The sequence below is a fragment of the Apus apus genome, chromosome 26 (genome assembly GCF_020740795.1).
Source record: "Apus apus isolate bApuApu2 chromosome 26, bApuApu2.pri.cur, whole genome shotgun sequence".
Lineage (NCBI taxonomy): Eukaryota > Metazoa > Chordata > Aves > Apodiformes > Apodidae > Apus > Apus apus.
The window spans coordinates 1827093-1843436 of NC_067307.1; the positions used below are offsets into that span (position 1 = coordinate 1827093).

Consider the following 16344-nt stretch of genomic DNA (forward strand, 5'->3'; position numbering starts at 1 on the left):
GAGGAGAGGAACGCCAGGCAAGAAAGAGAGCAAACAGCACCCTGCCTCCAGCATGTGTCTTGCCTCACTGTCTCCTTCTGCAACAGTTTTTATCATTTATTTCCCTTTTCAGTGCTGCATGGTAAGCATCCTCTGCTTCACCTCTCTGCTGCTCTTGTGGGATAGGGTATATATGAATGTCACCGTCAACACCCCTGCTGGTTTGTTCTTCATGAATCAAAACCCCTCCTAGTTTGACCCCAGGGAACCTTGAATCCCAACCAGAGGAACCTTGGATTGGAGGAAAGAGATTCTTCCAAGCCTGTGTGTTTCATATTAAGACTTCTCTCAGCCCCCCTGGTTTTGATCTGGTTTTTGGAGGTTTCTATTCTGTTCTTGCTAGCCAATACTTCCCTCCCTCAGCAGCCAACTGGTTTGTCTTATTCATGTGTGGAGAGCAGGATGGAGCTGGAGATCTGCTTGAAACTCAGGGCAGGGAGCTTGGCCCGTGGTCAGAGAATGAGTTATCCTACTAACATGTGTCCCCAGAGGGAATCCTGTAATCTAGTGTTTTAATCCTTTCCTGCTGCCAGCCTTTGAATGCTGGCACCTCACCAGCCAGCTTTCCCCTTCCTGGGTACTTTCCTGCAGGGTTCACAGGAGGGATTGCTCTGGGATTGCCTTCCCTCCATTAAATAGTCCACAAGTGAGAAACATGTAAATATTACTGCCCCTTCCTGGGGTTGGGGCTCTGTGGCTCCCAAACTCATGGGTTTCTCTGCCTGCAGAGGAGTATGATTTTTTGATTTTTTTTTTCCTTTTCCTTCTCCTTTTTTATAGCAACCATGATGGTTTGTGTTGCCCCAGTTCTGCTGCAGGGATGGGAACAGAGCCTGAGTGGGAAGGTGGCTGTTGCAGCTCAGCTCAAACAGCCCCTATAGCTTCCAGCACAGGGAGCAGGCATGATGCACCTCCCCTCTCAAGGAGGGGGTGCTTGCAGGGGGCTACCAAGCAGCTCCCCCCAAGTCTGAAAGCTAAAATTGATGTCCCTGAGACAGGAGAACCAAGCTGAACCTTTGCTGCCTCCCTCCTCCTCCTTCTCCCCTGACCCCCTCTGCTGTCCTCAGCAGCACCCTGCTTTTCCTGCCCTTCTCACCCTCCTTTCCCCATTGTGCCTCTTTCTCTCACCCCTTCCCCTTTCTCCCATCCTTGGTGGGGAGATGAAGGGGCTGCCCCCCATTTGGGGGGCTGCAGGTATCTTCTTCCTCCCCGCCCAGCCTCCAGCCAACCTTCCACATCATGGCTTAGCAAAACCCACTGAGTAAGGTCACCAAGTCTGGAGCAAAGATGTTCAGCCACATCTCCGTGCTTCCTCTGTGGCCTCTCAAGGACCACAAGACCTTTGTATTGTGTCCAAAGCAAAAAAGCTGTGGCATTTTGAGGCTAAAAAGTGGGGGGAATCTGTTGGCAGGGAAGGGTCTCCACCCAGATGTTGAGGCAGGGACAACCAAAAACTTGGACAGCTGCTGCAGCAAGTTTAGGAAAGGGGGACATTGCTCAGCTTTATGGTTCCTTGTTGCTTGGTAACACTTTTTAGGAGGTGGAGCTGAAGTCAAACTGGATTGGAAGCATCAGCTGGTGGGTTTGATGGTTAGAATTCAAGGCCCTGGGAGCAGAGCAGCCTGGTATCCGCTGCTGGAGAACAAACTGCCCCTCTCTTCCCCACTGCTCCTAAATAGCATCCCACCCCTCCGGGTCACTTCCCTGCTCCTGGGTGAATTCCACACCATTCTGAAGGTGACCAGGACACCCAGCTGGGAGCAGGGGGGTTGGAAGTGCAGGTGGAACCCCCTAGCTGAGTCCCAGCCCCTCACTGTCCCCTCTGCACGCAGCACAGAGCCAACTCTCCGCTTCTCTCTTTCTTTCCATCAAACTCCTCCCTGTGACAAATCCAGCAAGGAAAGGAGACTCCCCCTTGAAAGGGAGTCCCCTTTCAACCTTTCTCTCACTCTGTCACCTTGATTTTTATTTGATTTCCCCCCCACCCCCTTGCCATTTGGTTTGAATTACGGTCCTCTCCACCAGGGCTGGGAGGCTGTGGGGCTGTGCGTCCGCAGCGATGATGTTGATCACTCACTGTCACGATTTTTTTGTTTTCTTCTTTTTTTTAATTATTTTTTAATTATTTTTTTTTGTTTTCCCTGTCTTCATTTTTGCATGCCACTGTTCTTCTGTATTGCAGCCACAGTAGAAGCTGTAGAGGCACGGGAAGGTATGGCTAGAATCCGGCGAGAGAATCAAATCATCTCTGTGTGTGCGTGCGCTAATTTTAAAGAGCTTTCTCAGCCTTCTGGAAGCTTTTTACTCTTGCATCACCAGAAGTGAGGGAGGATGAGTCCCTGCTGGGAAGTAAAAAATACTCAGAGGGCTGGTTCAAGTCTTATTTTAGCCTTTAATGAGGCTATTGCTTAATGCAACACCTTTGTTTCCGAGAGTTCTCTGTCTCCGGAGCGGTTTGTGCTCTGGTGTCTGAGGATGTTGGTGTTGGGGTCCTGCAATCCCATCTCCTGGCTGAGTTTATCCCTTGGGGAGTTTGATCCAGTGAAGGCTTCCAGTAAGTGTGGTCAACAGGCTGCCCAGGGAAGCTGTGGCTGCCCCATCCCTGGCAGTGTTGAAGGGCAGGTTGGATGGGGCTTGGAGCAGCCTGGGCTGGTGGGAGGTGTCCCTGACCGTGCAGGGGGTTGGATCTAGGTGATCTTTCAGGTCCTTTCCAACCCAAACCATTCTATGATTCAAAATCATCTGGGAATGAGTGGATTTCATGGCTCTGATGTAATCCTGGCCTTCCCCACAAAGTATCCCAGTGTGGAGAAGCAGTTTTCTCCTGGAAGTGACAGATTCATGAGGTTTTCTCCTCGATAGCTCCATCCAACTACGGATGAATGGGGCCCTACTTCTGTGCAGAGAACTCTTTGATTCCCAAGGGAAGTTTGTTGGGAAGCCAGCCAGGTCCTTGGAAAAAAAAGATTTGGCACAAACCCCTTCTTCTTAAATTCTCTGTGAAACAAAGAAGTCAGACATTTGGTCCCCATCATCACCAGCAGGATGATGTTCTCAGCCTGAGACAGGATCTGCCTGCCTGTCTCCTGGTCATGCAAGAAACGTGTTTGTGATCCCAGGACTAGCTGTTTCCCTCTCCTGGTGTTTGCAAGTGTGTGGTTTGTGTCTTGGAGTTCAAGCCTTGTGGTGGTGTCTTCGTTGTGCTGTTTTGGTTTTGTTTGTGGTTTGTTGTGGTTTTTTTCCCTGTTTTATTCATTTTTTTTAGTATCGTGTTTTTTGAGCTTTCAACGTTTCCTGAGATTTCACTGGGGACGTTGAGCACTTGTCTGGTCTTCAAGTTCCTGCCACTAAACCCTCTTCCAAGAGGAACCATTAGGGAGTGCAGAGCAAGTTGCTGCCATCTGGATCCTTGGCTTTGCTGCCACGACTTTGCAGCAAAGAGAATCCCACTTCCCAGCTTCCCAAAGAGCTGGAGATGCCAAAAAACCCCACCTCCCGATTCCCGCAGCCAGACACGTGCTTTCTGTTGCCCTGACTCTGTCCTGTACATGTCTTAAACGTGTTCTTGGAGGGCTCCAACACGGGATTCCGTGACTTGGGGTTAATTTTCCCTTCCTGGTCCTTCTCTCCTCAGCCATCCGGGGCTTTTCACCTCAGCACAAGATCAGAAGCTTCGAGGAAGCCCGAGGGCTGGATCGCATCAACGAGCGGATGCCGCCCCGCAAGGATTCTCTGCACTCGGACGGGCCGGTGAACTTGGTAACCTCCACAAACTCTGCAGACAAGAATGGCACGGGGAAGAAAGCCCAGTAACGGCCCAATCTGCACCACTAAAGGATCCAAAACTTAAGGAATTTTATTTATTTATTATTGGGGCGGGGTGGGGGCCGGGGGAGAAACCAACTTCACCTGGAGGCACGTTCATAATCCAGTTCGCATCCGTTCTGTAAGAAAGGTGACCATTTTGTAAGTTTTTTATTTATGTTCAATATATAAAAAGTCCATCCTTTTTTTTTTTTTTTTTAATTAATTAATTTAGAAACCAATCTTAACTGCTAGTGCATATATGAAGTGTTGTGCTGTACAGCTGACCTCTCCTCCACGAGAGACAAACCTCTGGGGGTGCGTGAGGGAGGGAATTAAACAATCAAAACGAAAACCAGTCCCAGGCAACTTGGGTCATTGACTTTGGTACAATTCTAAGTTAGCCTGTGCTTTCCAAAGCAGGTCCTTCCCTGGAAAACAGGGTTGGTTTTTCCTTTCATGACTATCTCCTTCCCAGAGTTTGCTGTTGTGTTTTTTCAACCTCTTGACCTGCTCGAGCAGCTGGTTCCGTGGAAGGCACATGGTGCAGCAGGCTGGGATCTTCCCAGGTGACATCCAAAATGTTCAGGACTCCAGTGTGTGTGTTACACCAATCACAGCACCTTTTCCTTCAGTAATTCAGCTTTATTCCAGTTGGAGCCTCAAGAGAAAAAGTCACCTCTGAATCGGAACGGGAAGGCAGGTGGGAGATGTGCTGCCCCTTGTTGTGGCTCTTCCCAGACAGCTGGAATTTGTCATCTGGGGCTGCCCATGCAGCAGAAATCCCTCTGGTTCCCAGCAGAGGAATTCCCTCTAGTCTCTAGGGATCAGCAGGTCTTTGGGGAATTGCATGGCTTGAATTTTAAAGGAAAAAAAGGGCTGATTTATAACCTGTGGACATAAAGACCCCCCTTCAGCGACCACCACCGGGTACTGCAGAGCCCGTGGCTTGCTCCCCTGTGCCCAGCTCTGTGATCAGCCCTTGCTGATGGGTGTTGGAGTGGGGGGTGCTCATGGTGGTCCCCTCCTAAGCCAGCATCACCCCCCAGTCCTCCAGCATCCCTCTTTGGGGGGGTCTTTCACCTACTTGGGCTTAACCCTGTTGCTGGTTACCTTGTTAGCTGGTGGCTATTCCCCTGACTCCAAAGGAGCCACGGACACATCAGCCTCTCCCAGAGGGGATTTGTGATACAGATTTGGGGAAGGATGGGTGAGGGTTCTGCTCTTTTTTTTTGTAGAGGGGAGGCTTGTTGGCTGATGGGCAGCAGGGTATCTATTGGGGTTTTTTGCTAAAAAGCCCCTGGTTTGGAAGGGAGGATGGTTTTTGGGTAGGTCAGCATGTAGAGGAACACTGGCAGGGTGTTCGTGGGGTGCTGGAGAGGGATCCCTGCTGGCAGCAGGGTTTCCAGAGGTTGTGTCAAGGGTTTTGAAGCTTGGATTTGTGAAGCAGAGCCTCCTTCTATCATTTAAGCTTGAGGAAGGGCTTAGTGAGATGCCTCTTTGGTTGCTTCCCCATCCCACGTGTCGTTTGAGCCGCGTCCTCTTCTGCCTGTGCGGAGTCAGAGCAGCAGCTTTTGGAAAGGAAATCCCTTGCCAGCTTTCCCTTCTTTCCCAGCTCCACTGTCTATTTGTGCTTTCTCCAAGCAGGGGCAGCAGGTTCAGCCTCTAATAAGGGATATTTCCCAACCCCTTCTCTGGATCTTGCTGGCTTCTCTTTGTGCTCAGGCCCTCAGCTGCCATCCCAGCCACAGCGAAAAAAAAAAACCCAGCAACTTTGCAGGAGACTTTCAAATTGTCTTGTAATCATAACCTCACTTAATTTCATGCCAGCTATTTAGGAAACAGGATCTGTGAGCAGGGTTTTCACAAGGGACTTTTTGAGTCGCATGCCTCCACTTTCCCTTTTTTTCCCTTTCCTTTTTGTTCCTTTGTTTTCCACGCCCACCGCTTAGCAAAAAGTGCAAGATGTTTGGAACCAGCTTCTCTTTAACCCCATACGAGGCCAAAACTGCCTTTGTCTGTGAGTATTTCTTCTGGGTTTTGTTGAGGGGGGGGGAGGTTTCTTTTCAGGTGGGGTTTGGGGGTGGGGTGTTGTTAATTTCTTTTGTCATTGGCATCCTTTCTGCAACACAGCCAACCTGTGGTACCTTCCTCTGAGAGAGCAAAGGTGCTGCTGCCCGTGCATGTTTGGGCTTGTTGTTCTAACCCAGGCTGGGATTTCACCCAGTTTTTAGAGCTTTGGGATGGGTGCTGAGGAAGGGTGGGGGGGAATGCTTCATCCATCCCCCCCCCCCAAAAAAAAAGGAAAACCCTGGCAGCCCACACAGAGCTTTGGCAGAGGGGGATTTGCTTTGCTCGTGGTTTGTCCCCCAACCTTTTTCTCCTGCTCCTTCCCCCCCAGAAAACACCCTTTGGCACTTTGTGGTTTGATGCGGGGGGGGTGTGTTTTGAGGAGCTGTCACCCCCCTCCCCAAATCCCTGGAGATGGGTGTTGCCAAAAATCCCATCCCTGTGGCTGGTGGGGGTTGTGGCTGGCTTGGTTGGCCACCCAAATTTGGAGTTGGCCACCTAGTGGGGCCTGGTGCCTGTCAGGGATCCCAACCATCCCAGCTGGATGGTAGGTATGGATTCCATACTTCCAGGCTCCTGTAGCAACCCTGGTGCTGGTGTCCCCCCCCTTCCCTCAACACCAGTTCCCAAGGGGGGTGAGGAGCAGCGCTGGGACTGGTGGGTGCTAATTACCCCCTCCATTAATTAAGGCTCATCATGTAACCCCTCTTGGAGCTGTGGGAAGGGCAGAGCTTGTCCCAGCACCCAGCTGAGAAACCCCCTCCCCTCTTTTAGGGGGTTGTACTGCATTTTAGGGGGTCATACTACATTTTAGGGGGTTGTGCTACATTTTAAGGGGTTTTACCAGATCTTAGATAAAGAGGGAGATGAAGACCTTGGAGCAGAGGTCCCTCACTCATCCTGATCCAAACAAAACATGCCAGAAAGACTCGGAATTCCTCCCCCCCCCCTTCCCTTCCCTTTTCCTCCCCACAAATCCAGCACCTTGGAGCTATGCAGGTCTCAAGACCCCTCATCTCAGAGCTCCCACCCGTCCCTTTTCCCTCCCTGGCTGCCAACCAGAGCGTGGCAAGCAGGAATCTGGGAATACAAGCCAAGGAGCACTACCAGCTCCAGGACAAGCTGGAGCTGCTCTTCCCTCACAGCCTGGGTTGGTGTTTCATTTTGGTTGGTTTTGGTTGTTGTTTATTTTTTGCATGTTCTAGCAAGGTGCATGTCACAAGGAGGGGGGTCAGCAATGGGGTGGTGGGTTGAAGTTCTAGCTTTCTGATTTTGAATTTTGACACTGGGAGAACCTCTGGTTGTCCCAGCCCCAGGGGGAGCCTGTGGTGGCACGTGGGGATGGATCCCACCTAATTGGGAGAACCTCTGGTTGTCCCTGCCAGTCCCAGGGGAGCCTGTGGTGGCATGTGGGGATGGATCCCACCTAATTGGGAGAACCTCTGGTTGTCCCTGCACCTCTGGTTGTTCCTTCCAGCCCCGGGGGGGAGCCTGTGGTGGCACGTGGGGATGGATCCCACCTAGTTGAGGTGGCAGGGATGCATGGAGACCTCTGCCAAGGAGGACCTGAAGCCCCATGGGACACATGCAGGGTGCTGTGATGGTGATATTAGGGTTCTCAAAGCTGAAGGATCCTCGTTGCCTGGAGACTCCTATTTTATTTAATTTTTTCCTTTTTTTTTTTTAGTTTCTGTTTCAAGGAGAAAAAAAAATGGTGAAAATGTTATTTATTGGCAGAAATTATTTAATATAATTTCTCTTTTTTTTTTGTGAACAAGGAATGAATTTGTTAGAACTGTCTTAATGTAAATTGGAAGTCATCTTTAAGGAAAAAAACCCAGAAAAAAAAAAAAAGAGAAAAAAAAAACCAACTAAAAAAAAGAAAAAAAAAGAAGAAAAAAAATGTTAAAAAATTTGACCCAGTCACTCGACTCTGCTGTGGTTTATTTTGGGGTGCCTGGTTCCCCCGGGGTGGTTCTGGGGGGCATGGGAAGGAGGCTCCTGGATGTTGGGAAGGAAGGGAGGGAGGTTTTTGGGGTGTGTTGTGCAGCAGGGCCCCTCTGTGCAGGGCACGTCGGGGCTTGAGGAGTCGCTGCCGGGTGGTTCTGTGGGAGAACTTGGCTCCTTCTGGCCTTCCAGGCCTTCTCCTGCTGCTTTCCTGGTTGCCAGGAGGAAGAGGAGGGTATTTGGTAGCTCTTGTTTCACCCTCCTTAGGCACCTTCCTCTTGCTGGTTGTTCCCTCTGTGTCCTGGGCTTTGATGACCAGCCTTGCTGTGGGTGCTGGTCGGGCTGTATCCAGCTCCAGTGCCAGCCCCGTTGTCCCAGCTCCTGCTTTGGGATGCAGGAGGTGGCTCCTACAGCTGATGGGACCCAGGAAGTGGCTTCTACAACTGATGAGACCCAGGAGGTGGCTCCTGCAGTAAATGGGATCCAAGAGGTGGCTCCTACAGCCCATGGGACCCAAGAAGTGGCTCCTTCAGTAAATGGGACCCAAGAAGTGGCTCCTTCAGTAAATGGGATCCAAGAGGTGGCTCCTACAGCCCATGGGACCCAGGAGGTAAGTTCTACAGCTGATGGGACCCAGGAGGTGGCTCCTGCAATAAATGAGACCCAGGAGGTGACTCGTGCAGCTGATGGGACCCAGGAGGTGGCTCCTTCAGTAAATGGGATCCAAGAGGTGGCTCCTACAGCCCATGGGACCCAGGAGGTAAGTTCTACAGCTGATGGGACCCAAGAAGTGGCTCCTGCAGTAAATGGGACCCAGGAGGTGACTCCTACAACCCATGGGATCCCCAGCTCAGGGATGCAGGGATGGGCTCCTGGAGCCATCCTGGCTCTGGCATTCATCTGCTCCACCTGGGAGCTGGGACAACCTGTCCCCCTAAGCTCTACCTGCCACGTCTGTCTCCTTCCCTGGAGGTGCTTGTGTCAGGCTGTCTCCATCGAGCTGAGCTCCCCATGTGCAATCCCATCTCCAGCTGCGGGAACCCCAGGGTGTGCCCAGGGAAAGGGATGCTCCAGCTTTCCCACCCTTTTCCTGGGTCTTCCTACCGAAAAGGGGAGGGGGGTGAAACCACCAGCACCTCCCCCTCCCCCCTCCCCATTTCTCGGGAGGTTCCTGGACCCTCCTTATGGGACAGAACCACGGGCTCAGCATCTAGCAGCTTCCTGGGGGAGCTCCCGGCTGGCATCGCCGCGCTGAGCAAACAGGAAACACTCGCCCTTTGTTAAGTCCTGTCCCCGGTTGCGCCTGGAATATTTTATCTGCGAGCAGAGAGAGAGAGAGGCTGGTGCTGGGAGGCAGGGCCGGAGGCTGCCCTCACCCACCCCAGGGACAGGACGTGGGGACACCGAGGTGAGTCTGGTCCTTTCTAGGAGAGTCATTGTGTCACCCCCCCTTTTTTTTTTCCTCCCCCCCCCCCCCAACTCAGGGTGGGCTGCACTGGTGTGTGGGGTGAGCTTTGCTGTCTTGCTGCTGGTGGGTGTCCGTGACCTCCAGAGGCGGTGGGGTTGGAGGGGACTTTGTCACCCCTTTTTGGGGAGCGAGGGATGGGGGCTGGGCTCAGCTCGGAGGGTTTAACCCTTTCCTTGCACCCTGGTGGCTTATGTGCCCCCCTTTAACCCTTTCCCTGCATCCTGGTGGCTTCGTCCCCCAGCCCCGCTGCCCTTCCCTGGCTGCTGTCTCCCCCCCAGTTTCCCCGCTGGGACCCAGTCCTGTCCCCCAACCTCCCTGCGGTGTCCCCAGCTGCCTTGTCCCTGCGAGCTGTCGGGTGGCATCTGTGTCCTCCAGGGTCGTGACAACCAGCAGGCAGACACCCCCCCCCCCCGCCCCCCACCACCACCTCTTGTCCCCTTTTGTCCCCTCTGGCTGCCGGGCAGGGTTTGTGCCATCGTCCCCCTTGGTGTCCCCATCACCGAGCTCAGTGGTTTGGTGGGGTCCGAGGGATGGTTGACACCAAAACCAGCCCGTCCTTCCAGTTGGGGACAGAGGCCTGAGCTCACATGGGAGCACGTGCGGGGGAGGCAGGGCCGGGGTTGCCCTGCTCGGGGCTGTCAGCACTTTCGGGGAGCAGAGAGGAAGAAGCAGCCGGTGGGAGGGGGACACCAGGGCACGGGAACTGCCATGAGGTGGGTCTACTTGGAGCAAGCCATGGAGGGGCTAATAGGGGGGGTCCCCACTGCCCAGATAGACCCCCCCACCCCCCTCCCGGAGACCACCAAGAAGGCAGGTGGCAGTGGGGACTCTGCTGTCACCATCATCCCACCCTGTACTTGGGGGCTTGGGAAGGGGGGGCTATGGGAGCCCTTCCCTGCCTCCACCCTTCCCATCCATCCTCTCCCAGAAATTCCCTTCTCAATTCCCGGCTCCATCCCGGCAGGGGGTGGCTGTTGGCCTGGGTAGGAGGCGGGGGGGGGGGGGTAGTTGGGGGGGGTGTCGGTGACGCCCCGTTTTCGTAAGTGGGGCGGAGGGGGGGGGGAACGCGTGCGCGGGGCGTGGGATGAGTTCAGCTTCTTGGCACGATTCCCTGGATCCCGGCCCTGGAAATGTCACTGGAAACTCTGAATGGGCCGGCCCCTCTCCAGAACTGGGAGCGCTGGTGGGGGGGGGGGGAAACGCACCCCAATTTGGGGGTGGGAACCGGGGCACACGGGTACCCGCTGCCGGGGAGGACGGGCGGCTGTCGAGGCGGGGGGGATTGAAGCTGAAGCCCCCCCTCGTGCTTTTCCCCGGCAAAGTTGGTTGTTTTTTGGGGGGGTGTTTTTTTTTTTCCCCGTGTATTTTTCTGCCCGGCGCTCGCAGCTCCGTCCCGCTCGCCGTGGGGGCTCCCCGAGACCCCACCCCCCCCCCCCAACCCTACCGAGGAGGTAAGAGCTACCTCGGGGGGGGCCCGGCGAGGAGGGGGCGACCGATGGGGACCCCCCCCCCCCAAGGGACCAGGCTTCAGGGTATGGTCTGTGGGGCTGCAGGACGGCCCTGGTTTGGGGTTTTTTTTGGGGTGGGGGGAGGGAGTCTGCACCCCGCTTTCTGTGCCCTGGAGGGGGGGGGGAAGTAATTCCCCTTGCCTCAGTTTCTCTGTGGTGGTTCATAACCATCTGTTAATTGCGGGGTAGGGAGCCTCTGGCAAGAGTAGGGATGCCCAGGGATCCCCGGGCCCCATCTGTGGCACACAGGGCACCCTGCTGGGCTAGAAGCCCCCCCCGGGCCCCCCGAGCAGCTCCAGGTTGCCCCGTTTGAGGAGGGGTCTGCACCTTGCAGGGTCCCCCCGTGATATCTGCGAGTCCCTCACTGGGATGGAGATGCTGGGGGACCCAGCGGGGACATGGGGTGTCCCCTAAAGGTTCCCGGGGCTGGCCTCACCCCTGGAGCCATCATCCCACGTCTGGGGAACTGTTTCGGGGGTCCCGACACCCCCGGTTGTCCCCCCCAGCCCCGCGCTGTGGTGAATCACGGGGGGGGGGTGGGGAGGGAGGTGGTGCCGGGTTGGGTTGCACGTTCCCGGTCGCATTCCCATCGCCTCTCCCCTCCTTCCCTTCTCCCTTCCCTGTTTGCGCTGCAGGGTGGGGAAATACTTCTGCCCTGTCGTGGTTTTTGGCCTCGGGGAGGCTGGGTCCTTGGCAGAGATCCCGGCTTGGCACTGCCCGGCGCTGCTGCCACCTGCCCGGGCAGGAGGACACCGGTCCCAGCCCCGTCCCACCGGGATGAAAGGATGGAGGGTGGGATGAAGGGTGGGCAGCTCGGCTCCCCCCCCGCCCCGTCCCACCCCGGGGGGGTGTATCTGTCTGTGCCGGCTGGAGGGTGGTTGAGGTTGAGGGGAAAACATCTCAGAGGGTTGGAGGTGTGGAGAGCAGGCTGGGAGAGTTGGGGTGTTCAGCCTGGAGAAGAGGAGGCTCCAGGGAGACCTTAGAGCAGCTTCCAGTGCCTGAAGGGGCTCCAGGAAAGCTGGGGAGGGACTTGGGACAAGGGCAGGGAGGGATGGGATGAGGGGGATGGATGAAAACTGGGAGAGGGAGATGGAGGTTGGAGATGAGGAGGGAATTCTTGGCTGTGAGGGTGGTGAGAGCCTGGCCCAGGTTGCCCAGGGAAGCTGTGGCTGCCCCATCCCTGGCAGTGTTGAAGGGCAGGTTGGATGGGGCTTGGAGCAGCCTGGGCTGGTGGGAGGTGTCCCTGCCCATGCAGGGGGGTTGGATCTGGATGATCTTTCAGGTCCCTTCCCACCCAAACACTCTGTTCTGTGGACGAGCTGTGCCAGGGCAGGGAACAGCTGCTTCCCCCAGCACCGTGAGGGTCCCCAAACTGAGGACAGTGCTGTGGGGGGTTGTCACCCCACTACCGTGTCCCCTCTGAATAACAGGAGGCTGTCCGCAGCGGTGGGGAAGGGGCTCCTCGGGAGCCCCCAGCCCCCTCTGGCACAGCCTGACGAGATGATGGGAACATCCAGCAGCTGCTTTTCCCACAGGGCTTGGGCAGCCCCCAGGCACCATCCTGGGACCCCCGGCCATGGCAGGACAGCTCCTGCCCCCTGACACCAGCCAGGCTCTGGGCACAGAGGACATGTCCCCCTTCCACCCACCACCCCGGGTGACCCCACAGCACATGGCAACACGGGTGAGTGGGGCCGGGGGTGCTGCATGCCGAGGGGGGGGATTCGAGGAGCCCCTCTGCTTCCATCCCTTTGCCTGCCCCCCTTGGTGCCCCCCACACCAGCCCCCTCCTTGTGCCACAGGTCCCTGTCATCCGCCACCGTGGCTCCAACACCCTGAATTTTGACTTCCACCACCTGGACACTCGTGGCACAGCCGAGCGTGGCCGAGTGCCCCGCAGGAACTCAGGTACCTGCCCCAAGCACCCCAAGGGGTTTAGGGGTCACACTGAAGGGTCCCCCCCTGAGTGATGCTGGGCAAGGGGGGGGGGGGGCAAGGGTTGACCTTCACCCACCTTGTCCCCAGTGAGCGACTGGTACCAGACGTGGCCAGCCAAGGAGGTGAAGGCTCCCAGCACCCCCTCACCCACTGGCCCCGTGGCTGGCCCTGGGGATGGCCCCCCTGCCCCCCGCTTGCCCACGGGCTGGTCGGCCACCTGGACCAAGGACAGCAAGAGGAGGGAGAGGAGGTGGGTGAAGTACGATGGCATCGGGCCCGTGGATGAGACTGGGATGCCCATCGCCTCACGCTCGGTGAGTTGGGGGGAGCACAGGGCTGGGGGTGGGGGGGATGTGTCTGTGTCCCTTTCACCCCCTCACAGCCCCGTCCTCTCCCACCCCCCCCCTCCCAGAGTGTCGACAGCCCCCGCGACTGGTACCGCAGCATGTTCCGGCAGCTCCACCGCAGGCTGCCAGGTGAGTCCCAGCCTTGCAGCCTGGCACGGCCTGGCACGGCACCCCCCTCACCTCCTGCACCCCCGCAGAGCCAGACTGGGACCCCCACCACTGCCCCACGGGGGAGTGCAGCCCCTCGCCCACCACAGTGCCCCCCTCCCCCCCCCGACCCGCGGAGGAAAGGACCGTCGCCAACCAAGTCTCCCGGCATTCCCAACGGGCTGGACTGGTGAGTTTGGCACAGGGTGGCATTGAAGTGGTGCTTGGGGGGCGTGTCACCTCCTGGGGTGCCCACCGAGTGGGGGGCTGCTGGGGTTCAGGTCCTCCTGGCTCCCCACAGGACCGGCTGGGGGGACACCGGTGCCACCGCAGAGCCTGGCAGCATTTTTGACTATGAACCTGGGAAATCCTCAGTGCTGGAGCAGGAGCAGCAGGTAGGGATCCCTGGGAACCCCCTCTGGGGACCCCCCAGCAGGGAGGGGTGTTGATGGGTGCTGGGTGGGCACACCCTTAACCAGCCCCTTGTCCTTTCCAGCCCCCCGCAGCGGTGCCGCTTGGGTGGGCCCAGCCCATCGAGGTGAGGTGCTGGTGGCAAGGAGGGGAGGGGGTCTGGGGGTGGCAGTTGGGGGGCTCCCGCTGGGATGTGGGGTGCTGGCAATGCCAGCCGTGCCCCCCCACAGCCCAGTCCTGCAGGTGCTGCTGGCACAGGAGCTGGAGCAGCTCAGCAAGGAGCTGGACAAGGATATGAGGGCCATGGAGACACGTCGGCATCCCTGCAAGGTACCCCAATACCCCTGCATGGTACCCCTGCATGGCACCCCAATACCCCTGCAAGGCACCCCAATACCCCTGCAAGGCACCCCAGTACCCCTGCATGGCACCCAAATACCCCTGCATGGCACCCCAATACCCCTGCAAGGTACCCCTGCAAGGTACACCAGTACCCCTGCATGGCACCCCAGTACCCCTCAAGGTACCCCAGTACCCCTGCATGATGCCCCAATACCCCAGTAAGGTACTCCAGCCCCTGCCTGGTACCCTAGTCCCCCTGCAAGGTACCCCAGGACCCCTGCTTGATACCCCAGCCCCTGCCCCACCCTGGGACTCTCCTCCTGTCCCCCGTCCCTCCCTGGGCTGGGTGGCACCGAAGGGACACTCAGGGCTGGTGGCAGGTCCCTCCAGCTGTGTGGGCACCCAGCTGTGTGCAAGGCTTGAGTGTGGGTGTGTGGCGGGTGGGGGCACATCGGGGTGCAGACACAACTGGGTGCAGACACAGCTGGGTGAAGACACAGCTGGGTGCCCACACAGCTGGGTGCAGGCACAATGGGGTGCAGGCACAACAGGGTGCAGGCACATCTGGGTGAAGACACAACTGGATGCTGCAACAGCTGGGTGCAAACACATCAGGGTGACGGCACAACGGGGTGCAGACACGGGGGTGCAGACACAGCTGGGTGCATGCCCATCTGGGTGCAGGCACATTGGGGTGCAGGCACATGGGGGTGCAGGCACATCGGGGTGCATGCCCATCTGGGTGCAGGCACATCTGGGTGCGTGCACATCGGGGTGCAGGCACATGGGGGTGCAGGCACATGGGGGTGCAGACAGCTGGGTGCATGCACAGCTGGGTGCAGACACAGCTGGGTGCAGACACATCTGGGTGCATGCACATCTGGGTGCAGACACAGCTGGGTGCCCAGCCGCCGGGACGTTAGGACCCAGCCTGGCCTCGCTCCGTCCGGCAGTTCTTGGCCCGGCCCCTGACTCCTTCCCTTCCCTTTTCCCTTCCCTTCCCGCGGAGTTTCGGCCTCTGGGATGATTAATTTTTCTCTCCCACCCCCTCCTGCTCCTCCCCGGCAGAGCTCGGCGGCTGCTCCCGCTGCTCCTTCCCCTGCTCCGGCCTCCCCACCCGCTCGGTGAGTAGAACAGGCTGCTCCCTGCACCCCCAGCCCCAAATCCTGCTGCCCACCCCCCCCCCCCCCCAAAGCGGGGGGCAGCAGCTTGATGGGACCCCACACAACAAGGAGGGGGGGGGGCAGGCGGGACTTTCCCTCCAGAATCCCAGCTCCTGCCATGGGGTGGGGGGGTCCTCAGACATCCCCATGGAACCCCCCCCCCAGACTCCCTTGTCACCCCCCCCGCATTGGGTGGAGAATCCCAGCACTGGGCTGGCTGCCCACTGGGTGGGACTGGGACAAACTGGGATTTATCCTTTCCCCCCCCCCCCGTCGTGTCCAGCTCCTGCAGGGACACTGTGTCCTGGGGTTTGGCTCAGCCCCAGGGGAGGTGACAGCATTTGTTTCCCACCACCGTGTCCCCGCTGGCACAGGGAGGGGACACCTCCCAACTTCCCCCCCCCCACCCCGGGATAGGGTGGGCATCCCCACAGCCCCCTGCATCCTGGAGGAAAACAAACATGTTCTCTTCTTCTTGTAGGACCTACCCTAACCCCTCCGGGGGAGGGTCAGAGGACTGGCTGTCCCCCCTGCTTTGGGCTTTGGGGGGGGGGAATTTGGGCTGTTGAAATGCCCCCGGGAGCAGGGTTATCCATTAGCCAGGCTGCCCTCCCCTGCCCCTTGCTTCCTGCTCCTGGGAGGCAGGGACCTGCCACTGGCACAGCCAGCAAACTTTGGCCCTGTCCCACCTGGCTGCCTCTGGGATGAGACCCCAGGGTTGGGGGACACACACACACACACACGATGCAGCCAGGGGACCCCAGCATCCTGGTGCCATGGGACCCCCAGGGCCACAGATCCGGGGTGGGCAGGGGGATGCCTGGAATTAGGGGGTTGGAGGTGGAACTCAGCCCTGCTCTGAGCCATTGTCACCCCTCAGGAGCCCCCTGTCACCCCGTGGGCTGCAGACCCCCCCCTGGCTCCCACCACCCACCTGGCAGCCCTGGGATGGAGCGGGGTGGCCTGGGCTTGGCCAGTGACCGGAGCCGTGTGGCCCCTGGCAGAGGTGAGCCCCCCAAACCCTGCTGTCCCACAGGACACCTTGTGGGGCCCCCCACCCCCTCCCCCAACTGGTGACACTCTGCTCTTTGCAGACACCCTCAGGCCAGGGACCCTCCCCAGCCTGTCTGACATAGGGGACCCCGTGGAGACCATCAGGA

The 16344-nt window shown here is 57.8% G+C and overlaps 2 protein-coding genes across 12 annotated transcripts in view; both read left to right on the forward strand.

The window, feature by feature from the left end:
* PPP3CC (protein phosphatase 3 catalytic subunit gamma) overlaps positions 1–7839 on the forward strand; it is a 41961-nt gene extending 34122 nt beyond the window's left edge. For 2 of the 4 annotated variants that reach the window (XM_051640904.1, XM_051640905.1), the window contains 2 exons: positions 2222–2251; positions 3674–7839. In XM_051640904.1, the coding sequence (XP_051496864.1) occupies positions 2222–2251; positions 3674–3852 (209 nt within the window). In that variant the 3' untranslated portion in view covers positions 3853–7839. The remainder of the gene's footprint in view (positions 1–2221; positions 2252–3673) is intronic. The other 2 variants (XM_051640906.1, XM_051640907.1) reach the window with 1 other exon arrangement.
* A 1199-nt stretch (positions 7840–9038) lies between these two features.
* Positions 9039–16344, forward strand: SORBS3 (sorbin and SH3 domain containing 3). Of its 8 annotated transcripts, none has more exons than XM_051640934.1 (9): positions 9039–9268; positions 11472–11640; positions 12372–12520; positions 12639–12744; positions 12862–13088; positions 13187–13250; positions 13319–13458; positions 13570–13663; positions 13923–13998. In XM_051640934.1, exons 2-8 carry the CDS (start codon positions 11622–11624, stop codon positions 13618–13620), a joined length of 756 nt encoding a protein of 251 aa, XP_051496894.1. In that variant the 5' UTR covers positions 9039–9268; positions 11472–11621; the 3' UTR covers positions 13621–13663; positions 13923–13998. The 8 variants fall into 8 exon arrangements, with proteins under 8 accessions (XP_051496894.1, XP_051496892.1, XP_051496896.1 ...); XM_051640932.1 differs by lacking the exon at positions 13923–13998 and adding an exon at positions 13765–13809 and having other exon boundaries at positions 9040–9268; XM_051640933.1 differs by lacking the exons at positions 9039–9268; positions 13923–13998 and adding exons at positions 10656–10779; positions 13765–13809.